The sequence below is a fragment of the Peromyscus leucopus genome, chromosome 9, assembly GCF_004664715.2.
Source record: "Peromyscus leucopus breed LL Stock chromosome 9, UCI_PerLeu_2.1, whole genome shotgun sequence".
Taxonomy (NCBI): Eukaryota; Metazoa; Chordata; class Mammalia; order Rodentia; family Cricetidae; genus Peromyscus; species Peromyscus leucopus.
Window position 1 is genome coordinate 59,031,067 of NC_051070.1, and position 17,189 is coordinate 59,048,255.

Genomic DNA, 17,189 nt, shown 5'->3' on the forward strand with positions numbered 1-17,189 from the left:
TCTACCATGTACAGCAATCCACAGGTGAGTGCATGCCAGGAAACACACACACACACACACACACACACGGGTCAGATGTAACAACCAACAGCTGTCGGTTCCTCACCCTGTATTCATCAGCTAATAGAAGGGTTTCTAAGCAGAAGGGCTAGAAGTCCAAGTGATCAGGGCAGGGTTGGAGAGACTGAAAGGCCAGTGGGACTTGAGTTTGCAGAAGGCTGCCCTGTGGGGAGCTGGGTAAGGTGGGCAGGGCTGCCTCAGGGAGGATCATTGAGAAACCTGAGAAGGAGTCTTTACCGAATGGCAGCACTGGGCAGCTCTGACTCCTCTCCGGCTTTTAACTGGGTACAGTGAGCAGGGTGTTATTGACCTGTAAGGGCACAGATCTGGGCTGGGGATGGGTGCATGGTCTTGGCTTCGCTGCAGAGATGTGGAGTAAGCCAGCTTAGGGGCAGATCTTCAGTCTGGAAGGAATCTGAATGGTAAGCTTGGGTATGCTCTGCAGCCAGATGCCATGGAAACATGTGAGATCATGTGGGAGACAACGAAGAAGTCTGAGGAGTGGGGGGCCTCCAGTGATGCCCAGAGATGTCTGGTCAAAGGAGAAGCAGAAGACCTTGGAAAGTGACACTTGAGTGCTGTGGGATGGTCTGTATGTCAAATGCTCTGATTGGTCAATAAATAAAACACTGATTGGCCAGTGGCCAGGCAGAAAGTATAGGCGGGACTAACAGAGAGGAGAATTGAGAGAACAGGAAGGTGGGAGGAGACACTGCCAGCCGCTGCCATGACAAGCAGCATGTGAAGATGCCGGTAAGCCATGAGCCATGTGGCAAGGTATAGATTTATAGAAATGGATTAATTTAAGATGTAAGAACTGGATAGCTAGAAGCCTGAGCCATTAGGCCAAACAGTTTAAACAATATAAGTCTCTGTGTTTACTCGGTTGGGTCTGAGCAGCTGTGGGTCTGGCGGGTGAGAGAGATTTGTCCTGACTGTGGACCAGGCAGGACTGGAGAAAACTCCAGCTACACTTGAGGCTGGCTGTGAGGGAAAGATGGGCCCCAGGGAGAAGGCACAGGGCCCTCAAAGTACCCCAAGGGAGCACCCCTTGAACCTTGCCCTGAGCCTTCCACAGAAGAAACTGGGGTTTTTCACCAAGGTGCCCCTGCTCTGGGCACATGAACCTCGCCCAGGCACCCTCAGCATTGCAGGCTGCCAGGAACAGACACGAGTCCCACGAGGACCACCAGATAGAATCACCAAGACAACTGGGGTCTCGATTCGAGGCAGTCTCGTGGGACCTGGGGTATCTGACTCTCAAATCGGAGGTCCTTCCCCATCCCCAGGAGACACCAATGCACCAACCATGTCTCTAGTACTGTAAGCCCCACACTACAGCATCTACTGTATGTCCATACATTGGCATGTCTTGTTCTACAAAAGCCACTGGCCCAACCCAGTCTCCTAGACCTGACCTCCTGTCTATACCCTCACTCTTCTTGGCCCTTCCCTGAGAGTGTGCTTGTCCATACAGAAACAAATAGAGAGTCCACGTGCCCAACCGCCTCCTTGATTGGGTTCTAGCATTCCTAGCCACTTTCTAGATGCCCCCATCAGCACTGGACCCACTGTGATTCCCATAGCTGTGCAATCTGCTTGTCCTGGTGGGTTCATCTTCCTATAGATTCTGCAGTAAAGCCTCCTCCGTGTCGGGATGCCGCCCTCCCCCGCATCCCGTCCCCCACCCTCCCACCCCCCACCCACGCCCAGGCTTCTCTGGGCCAGTCCCCATGCCTAATCTAGAACCTACACAGAGCACATTATCTTTTTAATAGTTCAATTTTTGGTACAGGATCTCACTATGTAGCCCTGGCTGGCCTGGAACTCATGTCAACTAGGCCGGCCTCAAATTTAAAGACATCAGCCTACCTCTGCTGGGATTAAAGGCACGCACCACCACACCCAACTGAAAAAGTGTCGATTTTCTTTTGTGAAGATTTTTATCTTTATTTTATGCATGCTATGCATGCATTTGCTTGCGCCTGTATGTAAGTACACCACATTGCATGTCTTGAAGGTATTTGAATGTACCAAAACCTCTTCCGTGGACTCGAATATCATCTGCTGTGGTGTCTCATGCTGACCAGCGGAGCGATGCATAGTTCGTTGTTGCTGGTGGAATAGTCTACAGATTACATCAGAGCAGTGGGCGGTGTGGTCCAGGCCTTCTCTCTCCTTACCAGTGGTCGGCCTGCCGGCCTCATCAGGTAAAAGAGAGGTTGAAATCTCCGGATTGTGGGCATGCCTTTCTTCACACACTTTCACTGAGCTTGCTTTGTGAAGGTGGAGAGTCTGTCCCTAGGGACAGGAACATTTAAGGTTTTCACAGCTTCTTGATGCAATGACCCTCTTCATTCATTCATTCATCCTAGCGGCGGTACCTGACCCCCCCCCCTTTTTTTAAGAAGTCCTTTTTGCCACAGTCACCCTGCTTTAGGAGGGTTCACAGGTGTGGTGGGTAGTCTTGGTTAGCAGCTCGACCTGAGATAGAGGCCATTAGTAAGCAGACTCCCAAGCACCTGTGAGGGGTTTGCTGGGTTGGGTAAGTTACATTTGCCTATATAACATTTCTCCTGTTCTTTATTCTTTGGTTGGCTCGTGTTCCTGCTTATATCCCTCTGCTTGCACGATTTGGTCCTTTTTTTTTGAGACAGGGTTTTTCTGTATAGTTTTGGTGCCTGTCTTGGATCTCTCTCTGTAGCCCAGGTTGGCCTCGAACTCACAGAGATCTGGCTCTGCCTCCCCAGTGCTGGGATTAAAGGTGTGCGCCACCACCGCCTGGCTGGTGCTTCTTGTACTGATAGATTCCTTCTTCTTTTGGACACCTGGGAAAGTCTTCACTTCGCTTTATCAAATACACTTTTGCCTGATATGACTTCTTTTTCTGTCAGTAACTTAAAGGTGTTTTTCACTGTCTTTCCCTCTCCTCTGGTGTGCACAGTTTCCAGGGAAATCTGCTGGCATCATTTCTCTGTTCCTCTGTATGCGGTGTACAGAATCTTTTCACCCATCTGTTGCTTGTATAATTTTCTCAATCAGGTAATTTGAGCATACTGAGTCTAACTGTGCTGCTACAAGATAATGCAGTATTTAAAATAGGGCTGTTGTAGAATAAGTATTTGCAGCTTCTCCCTGTTGCTTAGTTTTGTTAACTTGACTCATGCTGGGAAGAGGGAACCGCAACTGAAAAAATGTCTCCATCAAATTGGCCCTGTAGGCAAGTCTGTGGGACGTTTTTTAAAATGGGTTATTGGTATGGGAGGACACAGACCACAATGGGAAGTGCCACCCCTGGACGAGGTGGTCCTCGGCTGGACAAGAAAGCAGACTGAGGGAGCCATTAGGAGCAGGCGGGTGAGCAGGAATTCTCCATCAGTGCCCTGCCTCCAGATTCCTGTCCTGACTTCCCTTCAGGAGGGAGTGGAAGCTCTATGCTGAAATAAACCCTTTCCGGTCCACGTTGCTTTCGGTCGCAGGGTTTATCACAGCGACAGAAAGCAAAGTAGGACACAAGTCCTCAGAATCTCCTGGCTGGTGGAGCAGTGTTCACTGGTCATACCCGCTCTCCACCTCAGCTCTTCCTCAGGACCTGACTGGCTGATCCAGCCTGGCCTGGCGGGGCCTTGATCGGGTTACTTGGCACACTTGCCCTTGTGACTAGGAGTTACGGCTTCGGTCTCTTTTGTCCCAACTCAGAGGGTGGATAGAGATTCCCAGTTCGGTGTGAATGCTTCAAACATGTGCTATGGGAACAGGCTGGTGTGGGAAGGAGCTGTGACTTTCTCAGAAGGCCACGATTCTCCACTCTGTTTAAACAGCCGGTGCGTGTGCCATCACTCCTGGTTGAAGGCACACACCCAGGACCTGCCCTTAGCCCTCTGTCCCAGATGAAATTAATGACATTGGGATCTGAGTCTCTGTCATCCTGTGCTCAGATACCCTAGCAGACTTGTAACAAGAGAGAATTGGGGCGCAGCTCAAACACAGAAGTGGAAAAAGAAATGGGCTGAAATCCACAGGGAGAGCTTCCTACTTCTTCATCTGTCTCCTGGCCCAAATAGCTCGGCTCTCCTCCCCCGGCTCGCGTTTGTGTGTTACCTTTCTTTCTCTCCTGGCAGATGTCAACAGACGGACGGGCTTGAAGTAGGTCAGAGAGAACGGTGGTGGGTGGATGCAGCCCTCCAGCTCTGTTCTGTGTCTTTGTGCCTAGCAGGCTTCCTCTGGCATATCAGGGTGATCCCTGGACCCTAGAACCGATGGGCTCAGGGAGTCTCCTGCTCAGACCCTGGGTTCACCACTTTAGAACCAGATTCTCAGATCCCTAGCTGGAAAGGAGACAGGAAGTCCTTGACTGTCCTCAGCCCTTGGCCTCTCACAGTCCCAGTTTCTTTTCATCATTACACTATAGCACTAACAAAACTTTGCCAGAGGAGCTACTTGTGACAGAAGCCAGAAAGACACACTGGTCTTCTAGAATGCCCGTCACACGGGGGACCTGTTTCAAACCTATAAGCTCAAGTTTGGGGGGAGGGGGGTCACGTCTTGGGACACAGCTCAGCAGTAGTGTTTGCCTACCATGTATGAAGTCTGAGGTTCAATCCCCAGTACCAAATACAGATCTTTTGTTTTGTTTTGTTTTGTTTTTCGAGACAGGGTTTCTCTGTGTAGCTTTGCACCTTTCCTGGAACTCACTCTGTAGACCAGGCTGGCCTCGAACTCACAGAGATCCTCCTGCCTCTGCCTCCCAAGTGCTGGGATTAAAGGCATAAGCCACCACCACCCGGCCCAAATATAAATCTTAAATGGTGGTCCATGCCTGTCATCCCAGCACCTTGGAGGCTGAAGCAGGAGGGTTTCTACAAGTTTGAGGCTAGTCTGGGCTACATAGAGGGTTCCAGGTAAGTTGCACTACAGCATGAGACCATCTTTAAAAAATGAATTAAAAGGCTAAACAACAAATTAAAACCAGACAAGATCCAGGTCAGGGCTCCTAGGGCAATTGAGATTGCAGAGCTGTGCTGTATAGAGGATGGGTTTCCAGGTCAAACAAACCTCATTCCAAGGAACAGACATGAAGGAAAGTCAGTGGATTGTTCAGTGTGGAACAGTGGGTGGTAGAGGCCAGGGTCAGACTGCCCCAGAGCTGGGTGTCAACTTTTCTGTCCCAGGTAAAGCTTGCTTTTTTTTCCCCCTTAAGAAAACAGATAAAGCTGACCAATATCTAGTATCTGAAAGGGAAATATTATTATAGAAAAGACTCCCTCAGGAGTATTGAAGCAAAGGTCATGGTGAGCACAGTGGACTTGTGAGCAGAGCATTTACCTTTCCTGTTGAAGTTTTAAAAGCTAAGCCTGAGGGCTGGAGAGGCAGCTCAGTGGTTCCAGCTACAACCAATGATTTGGAGCACTGTCTTCCAGAGAACCCGGGGTTTGATTCCCAGCACTCACATGAGCTCTCAGCCCTCTGTTAATCCAGGGCATTCAGCACCCTCTTCTGGTCTCTGAAGACACAGGCATGCTCATGGGTTCATGGTGTACAAGAATGCATGCAGGAAAACACCCATATACATAAACAAACAAACAAACAAAGCTAGGCATGATGGTACACACCTATATAACCAGAACATCTGGCCTCAGTCATTTCCCAGTCCTGAATCTTAGCATGCTAATCTTGATCTCCAAGAGCCAACACAGACTTTCCTGGGACATGGGACCAGATGGCAGCTATGGAAACAAAGGTGATGTATTAGTCAGAGTTCTCTAGAGAAACAGAACTGATTGTTGTAGTGGGTGGCTGTGTGAGCCATGCCCTGAAGCACTGTCCCTAGTGAGGCAGCTGTGGCTGTTACACCTGCCTTGAGGTACCGGCCTCTGGGGCGTGGCCACCAGGGACCCTTAAGACCTGGGATGCACATACACTCCTTCTTGGCTGCCGCGTTTCCGGATGCTGAGATCTTGCACCAAGTCATTCAACCTGGGACATAGTTCAGCTTTCCCAGACCCTGTGATAAATCTCCTGTGGGGGTGAGTTTACTCCCAAATAAATTCTTTTGATCATTAAATTGACCATGGATTGATCCCTTTATGAAACTACAAATGAAGAGAGAAGGGAGCTGAAAGTGTTTGTTTCATGAGCTACCTGCTGTGTGGCTTATCCCAGAGATAATGTAAAACTCAGCATCTGCCTCTAATTTGCCATGGACAGCCACAACCCAAAGAACGACTCACTCGAGTTCCTTTTGACAGACGAGATGAATTTATTAGGGGTGACTTATGGAACAGAGGACAACCATGTATTGATGTATTTTCCCCAAATCATCCCCCCGACACACACACACACACACACACACACACACACACACACACACACTCTCTCTCTCTCTCTCTCTCTCTCTCTCTCTCTCTCTCTCTCTCTCTCTCTCTCTCTCGCACGCGCACGCACACGCACACTCCTACAAAGCTCCTCTTTTATATGGTTCTAGGTTTACAGAATTTCTATTACACCTGGTTCAAGGTGCCTCCTGGTCTTAAAGGATCAGAGGCAGAGGCTTGGAAAACACGAGACACAAACAGCAGGCTCTAGGGAACTTCTGTGTGTATGTGGACCCCACCCTCGTTCCCTTCAGGGATTCCGACGGCTTTGACAAACGTTGTCCATGCTGGAGGAGACACTGTGTTTCTTCTGCAGTCTGGCTCATTGCTTGCTGCAAGATGGCGGACTGGTCTCCCTCCGTGACTGCTCTGCAAGGTAAAGGCAGAAGGAAGCATGTGTGTGAGAGAGGAGTGACTGGGCTCCCTGCCTCAAGGTTCCCTGGATTGCCCCTTTCCACTGGATTGAAGGTGAGTCTCAGGGATTCTTGAGCTCATCAGAGAAAGAAATCGAAGATGGACACAGGGGCAGTGCTCTCTCAAAACATGAGAGCAGGCTCAAGAGCGAACAGCTGCCCCAAGAGCCAGGTTTTCATCTTTGTGTCTGCAGGATGGCTTTACGTTTTCTCTGTAATTATGTGGAATTATGTAGAATCCAGTCCATGTATCATAGAGTCTTCTTATGTGGCAGGTTGGGAGTTTTTTTCTTTACCTTGCATGATTCATAGAGGCCTGGCACAGTGCATGGGGTGAGTGGCATTGGCTTTCCTTAGCGTTGTTTGGTTGTTTGTTTGATTTGGCCAAGCTATTTTCTTGGCCAATTATTTACTCACTAGCTGACTAACCCCAATAGTAACCCCCTTTCGAAAGAGACTCTGAGCCTTGGAGAGGCCTCACCCCGCTTTTCAGTCCCCTTTGAAGCTCTGCAGTGGTTCCCAGGCTTGTCTGGTACCCTCCTACAGCTGTGCAGTGAGTTCAGGTGAAGCCCGAGAATCCTCCCTCAAAGCTTGCGTTCGTCCTGCTCCTTATTTCGTACACTGAGAAGGACACTTGGCTTGGGGACAGCATCGTGTTTAATCTCCAGGTTAGGACATTACAAAATATAGGAACACAAGAGGCCAGCACGAGATGGGCGAAGAGCATGCAGAGTCCTCCACGTACACGTAAGGCTTTCCTGCCTTGGCTGTCTCCTTCCTAATCCACTCCAGGTAATGCGACACCTTGGTGTACACTCCGGGCACGTTCTTCCTGCCACAGCCCACGCCCCAGCTGACAATTCCCAACTGGTACCAAGTGGTTATGTTTCTCTTCTTGTTGCAAACTAGAGGTCCTCCGCTGTCGCCCTAGGAGAGAAAAGTTGTTGGGGGGGGGAAGGGCAGTAGGAAGCCACTCCCCTAGCCTGCTGAAGTATGAGCATCTTGACAGAAGGTACTGGAGAGCCCCTGGGGTGGCAGGTGTCTGGTTTTTATTCAGTTCTCCAGCCACACAGCTGTGACTGTTGATAGGGAGCAAGCAAGTTAGTTAAAAGCAATTGGATGAGTGACAACTTGATGAAAGACTGATTTTCACCACCATTATTATCATCACCACCACCATCATCACCACCATCACCATCATCATCATCATCATCACCATCACCACCACCATCACTACCATCATCATCACCACCATCACCACCATCATCATCACCACCACCTAGGTCATTGATTAATGCATCCTTTTTTTTTAATGTTTCTATATCAAAAACTTATGCTTTCCCCAAGAATGCATTTTCTACCAGCTCAGCTTTCTCTATTTTCCTCACAATTGCAAAAAGTGAACAGAAGAAGCAAAAATCTATCATGCCTCATAAAAAAAAAAACCATTGGTTGAATCTACTGGATACACAGACAAATATATAGGAAATGCAAAAAGAGCAGTGTTATGTTAGAATTATAAAATGTAATGCTTAAAGCACTGCTTTTTAAATGACTCGGTGGGGCGGGGAGTAAGTAAATCAGAAGCCACCCTCGTAGGCACACATTAGAGCAAGGCCACACCAGGAGCTAGAGAGGTGGCCATGGCCCCCCTTCAAGAGCTGGGGAGGGAACAGGCCTTGCCCACGTATTGATTTAGGGTTTGTGTCATCCTGAGCGGTGGGAGGATCGTGTATGTTGATTAAAGCTACCCAGCTTGGGTTATTTGCTACTGTGGTCCCAGAGAAGAGATGTGGCATCTCATCCATTGGACAGAAAAGCCAGCCACCCTCCCCAGGCAGAGCCCAACCCTTTACCTGGCAGGTATCCTTCCCAGCATCTCGAGCCCCAGCACACAGCATATTCTTGGTCAGTAGAGGCAAAACCTGGCCGCACCAGTCCCATCCAAACAGCTCCACATTGACTTTCTGCAGCTTTGAGGGTTGGACTTTTACTAAACCTGACCCAGAGGAGAAGCAGCAGAGAAGAGAGAGCCTCAGCTAAAATGGTCCCTTTGAGTGCCAGCGCCCTCCCACATCACCCCAATACGCAAGAACTTCTGTTCGCCCAGAGATCAGTCAAGTTTGGTGGGAATGTGGGAGAGGAAGAGGTGTCTAGAAGACCATCAAGATCTCCCAAGCATCCATAGTTCCCCAGGACTAGGACCCTGCCTAATCTCAGCCTGAGTTTAACATCTTCCAATCCTCTAGTAGGCACAAGCCCCCGCTGGAATCCTGGAAACATGTTTGTTTGAATCCATGATGATCAAGAGAACCCAGGCTGACACCTGAGCTTGTACCACCCCAGGCTCCTTGAGACATTCACCAGGGAGGAGCACTCACTTCCCAGGGTGCAGATGCTTTCTTTCTCTTTAGGTATTGCCGAATCCTGCGTCTAGGATGCTTCCGGAATAGAAAGTCAAGGCATGTGTGTTGAACGATACTTGAGGACTCTGGTGTCAAGAACATGGTTGCTGTTTCTTTTACGCTCATAAAAATCATCGAAGACGGACTCCCACCCAGGTTGGGACTTTGGAACCCAACACCAGAACACAGGTTCGGCCATGTGAGGGCTTACACAGAGGAACAGCATGACTTTGCAAGGTGTTCCCTGCTGATGGATTATGGGGCAAGACATGCTTACCAAGAACCTGGACGAAAGGGATCAGTTTACAGGCATGACTGGGAAGGGTCTAGGAGTGGGCTGCAAGTTGCTTCTACAAAGGACATTTTATACTCAGTGATTTTTTTTCCCTTGGCCTGGATCTGGGGCTTTCAGTTAGTTAGAGCCCTTGGCCTTAGTCAAGCAATGCTGACGCCATCATCCAGAGCAGAGGCGGTCCACACTGCTGCCCTGGGTCCTCCCATAGTCCCCCAGATTGCTACTGAGTGAACTTTGGGACTTGGCAAACTTCTGTCTGGGTTTCTCCTGAGGTGCTGTCCAGGGTTCACGTTCTAGAGCATAAGCACACCGTTCGCCCCAGAAGTCTCATGAAGGCTGGCTGCTTGAGGGACTGAGGATAAGGGACGATACGGGCCTTCACTGGGAACTGAAGTCACCAGGTCCACCAGGCAAAACTTCAAGGGCCAGCAGAGCTTCTAGGCTTTTCTAACCCTTCTGAACACCAGCCACATGCCACCCTGCAATACCCAAGCCAGAGTCACTCACTGGTATTGGTAATGCCCCATCCAGTCACCCAGCAGTTATCCCAGGCCAGTACGTTGGAGACTTCTGAAACGCAGATGGGTACACTGTTGACAGTCAGGTTTAAAGGGGACCTGAGCAAGAGCAAAGCTATGTCATTGTCCAGGAGCCAGCTGTCAAAACTCGGGTGTACGATCACCTTGTCTACTTCCTTATACGTCAAATCCTCCATGTTGTTGAAGTCATCTCTGCCGTGCGTGATCTCCAGGTTCGAGCTCATTTAACATAAGAGGAGAGAGAAGGTGAACGATAGAGGTGGAAAGGAGGGATTCCTAAGGGGAAAAAAAATCCTCCTGACATCAGAGGCTATGTCCCACGTAGTGAGGGGCTGAAGGGATCTGAGCAGAGGAGGCAGCTGGAGGTCCAGCATCTAGCCTGACGATCTTACTTGGACAAATCAGCATCTAGGCAGTTGGAGGACACCAGGACGCCATCCTTGATTCTCAAGAAGGGCTGGATTGATCATAGAGCAGGAGTCTGGGAAGAGTCATGAGACTCAAGGACTTGTACACCAGCCCAGGGCGAGTGATAGGTGCTCAAGAGCTGGAGTCCCACCCTCCCATGCCAGTGCCTTCCGTGTTCCTCCTACTCTGCAGTCTTTCACCACCCACTGTGTCTCCAACAAGAGCAAGTAGTGATAGACTTGTGTGTGTGTGTGTGTGTGTGTGTGTGTTTAAGACAAGGTCTTCCTTATGTAGTCCAGGCTGGCCCCTGACAAATCATCCTCCAGGCTCATCCCGAGTGCTCAGTGAGAAGCAGGGACTACCATAACCAGCTTAGAAAGGTGTTTATTGTGTCGGATCATATCCACAGGTGCTTAGCGAGCCGCCCAGCCTGGAGCACACCACAAGATGGATAGGATCCTGGGAGGAGAACCGTTCTCTTCCCAGAGGCCAGGTGGAATACTCAGCCACACAGGCCATTTTAGCACCTCCTCATGGAGTCACACAGCTGGCTGAATGAAGTTCCAGGGTCATCAGCCTCCGGGACAAGCATTCAGCAACACTGGTTAGGAAGAAAATCCTAAGTGTTAGCCTGTTGACACAGCCCTACAGGGTCAGCTACTGGGGAAGCTGAGACAGGAGAATTACAAATTCAAGGCCTCGTTGGGCTATAGAATGAGTTCCGGGCCAGCCTAGAAACTTTGTGAGACTTTGCCTCAAAATAAAAAGCCAAAAGAAGGCTTGGACTGCAGAGAGCACTTGCCCAGCATGGGCCCCTAGGCTCAATCCCTAGTACCAACACACACACACACACACACACACACACACCCATACACACACACACACACACACACACACACACACACACACACACGCACGCACATGCACACTCACCCCAAACTTCTTACAGGAACACTTACTTGTTGATTTGGCCGAAGCAATGGGATGCAGTTAGAATCCACCACTCACTAAGAATAGATCCCCCACAGACATGATTGCGGAGACTCATAATCCCCACGTGCCATGGGAACTCCAAGATGTTCACAGGCTCCCCTCCCACGATAGCAGAAACATTGTACCGTGGTTGAGATCTGGCGCTTATTCCCTGGCCACATGTTACTAAAAAAAAAAAAAAAAAAAAAAAAAATGAGGGAGAGGAAGAAAGTTCTAGGGCCCAAAAGTCGAGTTTGGGGGTCTTGGAGGAAGCTTAACTACAAGCCTGTTTTCCCCACTCACACAGGCCGCAGGGCTCAGCAGAGGGACCCACAGACTAATCCAAGTCCACCGCACGTCTCTCTAGGGCTCGGCCACACGAGTGTGGAGTGCACTGGACGCCTCCTTCGCTGCCATTTGCTTGGAATCCAAATCCAAGTCTTGGAATGATTCTGTGAGGCCCGCGAGAAGGGAGACTCGAAACCCCACGGCCTGCAGCTGGATCTTGTCATTCCCCCAAAGTCTGTATAGCGGTGTTCCTTTCTTTAAATGGTGCCTCACTGTCTCCCGAAGACGCCGATGGTCTGGCGTCCCACTGTACACAGTGAATGTGCATTTTCCTGGACCTTCCTGACGTCATCAAACCAATAGTCAGAGGAAGATGGTCCCACCCGCTCTCCTACCCCTGTCCTGACTTTTCTATTGTGATTAGGGAACAAGCTTTCATGCAACTTTAATTCCAAGGATCATTCCAATTCTCCCCAGAAGAGATTTTGACATTTCCGGTATGACAGGGTTGTTTTGACATCTTTGCTGCCTTTCCAGTACTATTTCATTTTTTTCTCCTCTTTTCCTCCTCTTCCAGTTCCCTGTCCTTTCTTCTTCTTGCTTTTTTTCTCTTCCTCTTCCACCTCCTCTTCCTCCTTCTTAGTACTGTGGTTCAGTCCCTGGGCCTGGTACATGCTAGGCAAACATGTACCTCTACTGCTGAGCCTGCCCACACCCCTCCAGTACTATTCCAATTAAGCGATAAATAAATGCAATAAAATCTACAGTATTGAATACTCACTGTTTGCAAAGCACTGGCCTGTTCCGCCTAACATTATTGCTGCCCTGTTTTAAAGAATGAAGCCTGAGGCTGAACATCAGGCCAAAGGTCCAACAGCTTCTATCCAGCGGAGCTGAGTTGGGAGCAAGGGCCATGGCCTATTGACAATGGCATTCACACGATTCTTACAGGAAAATACAGCAGTATTTCTATTCCAGCTTTCTCTAGTCACAATCCCACACCCACGTCATCATAGCTGCCGCCCTACCACACATGGTGCTCTGACACACACTACCAACTCCACCGTATACACCCCATTAACATATGCCTGCCACCACAGACCTCTGCCACATACCCTACCACTATGCCGCCCGACCACACAGTCACACCATACACTCCATCCACACAACCTCACTGCACACCCCATCCTCACACAGGCCATCACCAAAGAGCTCTGTCACCAAAGAACTATACCACCCACCACAGAAGCCGACCACCATACACTCCACGACCACAGAACTCCATCGCCGCCGTAGAACTTTACCACGCATCCCTGCCACACAGCCCCATCACCAACACACACACCAACACCACAAACCTCTACCACACATTCACACCACACACCCACTGTTCATCGCCACCCCAACTCTTGTGTCCCCACCCCCACTACCAGCCACTGCTTCTCTGTCTTTTCATGTCTTCCCCAATACCGCGGGCCTTCTTTCAGTTCCCTGGAAGTGACCTGCTGCTTCCTGCCTCATGGTCCTTCCCCTTCCCCTGACTCCTCTCTGATCTGTGCCTCTGTCTACCCTGGGCATCTTAGCTCAAACCTAAAGTAATTTTTGCCAAGCTGGGCAAAACTGAGGCAGGAGAAGCTGGAGTTTGAGGCTAACCTGGGCGTGTGTGTGTGTGTGTGTGTGTGTGTGTGTGTGTGTGTGTGTGTGTGTAACTTTACATTGCCTTTATTGCAGTATCATTTTTGTATCAGGTATTCTCCTCGGAACTCTAGCAACAGTTAACAAATGTTTGTAAACTCTTGACGTCTGCTTCTCTCATTGGAGTCTAATCCCCATGAGGGCAGGAGCCATGTGTGACTAATTCTTATGGCCACACCACCTAGGAAAAGGGGCTGGCAGGAACCCAATGCCCAGTAATGGAATAAATGGGTGTACTGGGGTGCTGAGATAAGCTGGATGGTTGAATAGATGGAGTAGACGGATAGATATGTGGGTAGGTAGTGGACTAATGAGTATATAGATGGCTGGATAATTATGAATGATCATAGTATCAGTGGTAAAATTCCTTGAACCACCAGTGGCATGAACAGGGAGCTGGGGATTGAGGAGCCTTTATTTAACCCTTTGGGTTCCCAAATCAGGGAGCCCGAGTAGAGGACAAGTGGGTGATCAACAGACACATCATCACATTTGAGGGAGAGCGGGTGGTCTGTAGAAGCATCGTTGCATTTGAAGACATGAAGAGCAACTCCAGGAATCCCTGCCTCATCTGCCTTGAGCATGCCAAGGAGGCATATCTGACCCTTCCTGGTGGGAGCCGTCACACTAGAAAGCACCTACAATCTCATCTCAGATGGAGACACCTGGTATTCTGGCAAGGGAACCTTAGAATTCCTTCACAGTCAAAAAGGCACATGGGGGTGGGAGAAATTAAACGCTTACTTGAAACGACTGTTTGTGAACAAGCACGCAGAATAAGAGGACTGGAAGTCAGGTTGGGCTCACACAATAACGCACTTCAGTCTTATCTTTTGGAAACAGTTCACATCTGCCACCTCTTGAGCATCTTCGATGAGCCAGTTACTGTGTTACATGTGTGAGCAATACCCCCAACAAGGCTCCACGGTGTGCCTGCAGTCTCACTTTGCAAGGAAGACAGAAGCTGATCGCTCAAGCTCACACCGAAGTAGGCAGCAGAGAGGGACTTTCAGCTAAGTGTGACTATTTCAAACCCAGCTGCTCCCTTCTTGCTCAGAGCTTCTGAATTCCATGTACTGTCCAATCTTTAAAAGCCTTAACTGGGCCGGAAGCATGTGGTTTAGATGATCGCTTACTGTGAACCTGGGACATTCTAGTACAACACTGATTGTTGGGACCCCATCCACCCTGTTGAGGACCGACATGACAGGAAGGTTTCCCTGGAGAGCTGGGTCTGTTATGAATAGGTAGGGACTGTGACTATTGACATCCTCCAGGCAATCAAGTGCATGCAGTACCGAAGCTCAGCAGAACTGCCAGCAGTTTCTGCTGACAGGTGGGCAGCGCTGGGATGCTGGTGGGATTCTGAGTCCCACAGCCCTGAGAAATGCCTCTCAAAAAACAAGTGAAAAGAATCATCTGAAGTCATGGGATGGGACGGCATAGCCATGCAGGCTGCAGAACTGAGTACCGACTGTGGTAATCAGTGGTGCATGTTGCACTGTGGATGGACACAATCTTACCAGATTTAAACCCAGTATCACTCTCAAGAACAGGCAGACAGGGCTAGGTGTGGGAGCCTGTTTTCAGGTTCCTCGTGGCTTTACCCAGCAGGTCCGAATAGAGGATGATTAGGACCACGGGCCTGAGAGCAGGTGTCTGAAATGGTCTGCACTTGGCTGTGCTGGGGGAGGAGGTCTTTTGCTCCACCCCTTGGCGTCTCTATAAATACCCTGGGGCCCATTGGAAAAGGTTCCAGGCCCTTTTGAGGCTATCCTTTATTTTGTTTATCTCCACAATCTAAATCCTTCTATCTAATATTTCCTGCTGCTCACACTCAAGAGAACTCTGGGAAACTATGGGGTTGGTGGGTAAATGCCCCACAGCTAGGGAGATTGCTCAGTTGGTAAAGTGCTTGAAGACCAGGATTGGATCCCCCAGAACCCATGTAAAAAGCTGGGCTCAGTGGCGCCCTCACTGGAAAGGTGGAGACAGGCAGATAGATCCCTGAGACTTGTTGGTCAGGCAGTCTAGAGAAACCAGGATCCAGCATTTTGACAAAGGTTGGCAATCCGGGGCCCTGCAGATCTCTTAGCTCTGCACTGGGCCCTCTTTCCCATTTATACCAGCCTGTCTGCTTTTGCAGTATATTAAGCTCGTTCCCTGTGCAGGGCCTTTGCACGATGCTTGCAAATGTGCCTCCCCATCCGGAGAATCAAGTGTGATGAGTACGGAAAGACCCTAGCTGACTGATTTCACTGGCTCCCCCCAGGCTCCCTCCAGTACTAGCCTGTTTTGTCTGTTTCACGCCATTGTATAAGAACACAGTCAACAAGGTTTACTCCGGGATTTTGTGACGTCACACTGGGGAGAGGTAAGCGTTCTACCGGTGAGCGAACGTTTCCCCAGCTCTCTTTTCACTTTTTTATAATGGGAATGGAGTCTTATTAAGTTGTCCAGGCCAGCCTTGAGCTCACTCTTGTAGCCTAGGCTAGGCTCGAACCTGAGATCCCCTTGACTCATCCTCCTTGGTAGCTGGATTAGAGGCCTGAACCAACCGTCCAGCACTTGTGCTTGTGTTGAAGGCATCATGCCCACCACCAGATAGCCCAAAAACCTTGAGAGAGAGAGAGGAAAAAAAAAAAATCTCTGTCCGTCTCTGCTGTAAACACAGTTTCTAAAACAGCACACCCTGTGGCAGGGGGTTGAAGTTTGTTGACCAATCCATTGGCCTGGACTGCACACATGCATTCTCTGTCTCAGACAGGAGCCCACCACTGGGGACACTGATGTCCCACCTTGCTCGAGTGCTGTAACATGGTGGCTTTGCATTAGACCCTTCCGAAGGTTTTCAGCATGGTGGCAGAGTTTCTTTTCTTTTCTTTTTTTTTTTTTTTGGGGGGGGGGGTTTCGAGACAGGGTTTCTCTGTGTAGCTTTGCGCCTTTCCTGGATCTCACTTGGTAGCCCAGGCTGGCCTCGAACTCACAAAGATCCACCTGCCTCTGCCTCCCGAGTGCTGGGATTAAAGGCGTGCGCCACCACCGCCCGGCGGTGGCAGAGTTTCTTTAAAGATCCTTCTGGACTTATGCCTTCCTGATGAGGCCAGGAGGCATCACTGCCCCAACAGCTGGCTACCTTTTCTGAAATATGTACCCGTGTGGCCACTAACCCTAAGAAACTCCAGTACTTACACAGATAGCAAATCACACACACACACACACACACACACACACACACACACACACACACACACAAACACACACACAGCTCTCCCCCCAAGTATCTTTAAAGGGTAGGTGTTAAAAAAAATCTCAGTGATCATGTGATCAGAGACCAGCTACCTCAGGTTCCTAAATCCTGCTCCTCCAACTACTGAATCAGCATCCCCGGGAACTTGCCTTTGGCTCCCAGATGATTCTACCACCCCTTAGGGACTGAGCCACAGGGTCCCCCAGAGACCTACATGCCAGTGAGCTACGTGCCCAGGGCAACAGGAAGGCCAATGGCAGCAACAGCCCTGCTCTTCCATCCCTCCATCTTTTCATCGGCTTGCCTGCTCATCAGCACTGGGGGGCTTCAGCTTAGGCAAGTGGACGGAGGGCGGGGCCTAGGTGACCACTGAGATCACAATGGCTGGGTGGGCCATCCTGAGCAGCAGACGGTCTCCTGAGTCCTCCAGGAAGAGGGTGGGGAGAGTGCAATGATGAGGGAGAGAGGAGGTGGAGTGGGGGAGCTCCAT

The 17,189-nt window shown here is 49.9% G+C and overlaps 1 protein-coding gene across 1 annotated transcript; it reads right to left on the reverse strand.

Moving 5' to 3' along the window:
- Positions 1-7,486: 7,486 nt before the first annotated feature.
- Positions 7,487-17,037, reverse strand: LOC114703352 (serine protease 52-like). The gene is made up of 5 exons (XM_028884152.2): positions 16,914-17,037; positions 11,454-11,652; positions 10,055-10,305; positions 8,704-8,846; positions 7,487-7,774 (listed from the first exon to the last, which is right to left on the reverse strand). Exons 1-5 carry the CDS (start codon positions 16,993-16,995, stop codon positions 7,517-7,519), a joined length of 933 nt encoding a protein of 310 aa, XP_028739985.2. The 5' UTR covers positions 16,996-17,037; the 3' UTR covers positions 7,487-7,516.
- Positions 17,038-17,189: the final 152 nt, after the last annotated feature.

What these genes read in the sequence shown, in the direction of transcription:
- LOC114703352 (XM_028884152.2), bottom strand. Translation starts at nt 16,995, where the DNA reads ATGAAAAGATGGAGGGATGGAAGAGCAGGGCTGTTGCTGCCATTGGCC. An exon ending in ATGGGGCATTACCAATACCA is followed by an intron (nt 8,847 to 10,054) that starts GTGAGTGACTCT and finishes CCTCTGGGTCAG; the next exon opens with GTTTAGTAAAAGTCCAACCC. An exon ending in CTGGGAAGGATACCTGCCAG is followed by an intron (nt 7,775 to 8,703) that starts GTAAAGGGTTGG and finishes TTTCTCTCCTAG; the next exon opens with GGCGACAGCGGAGGACCTCT.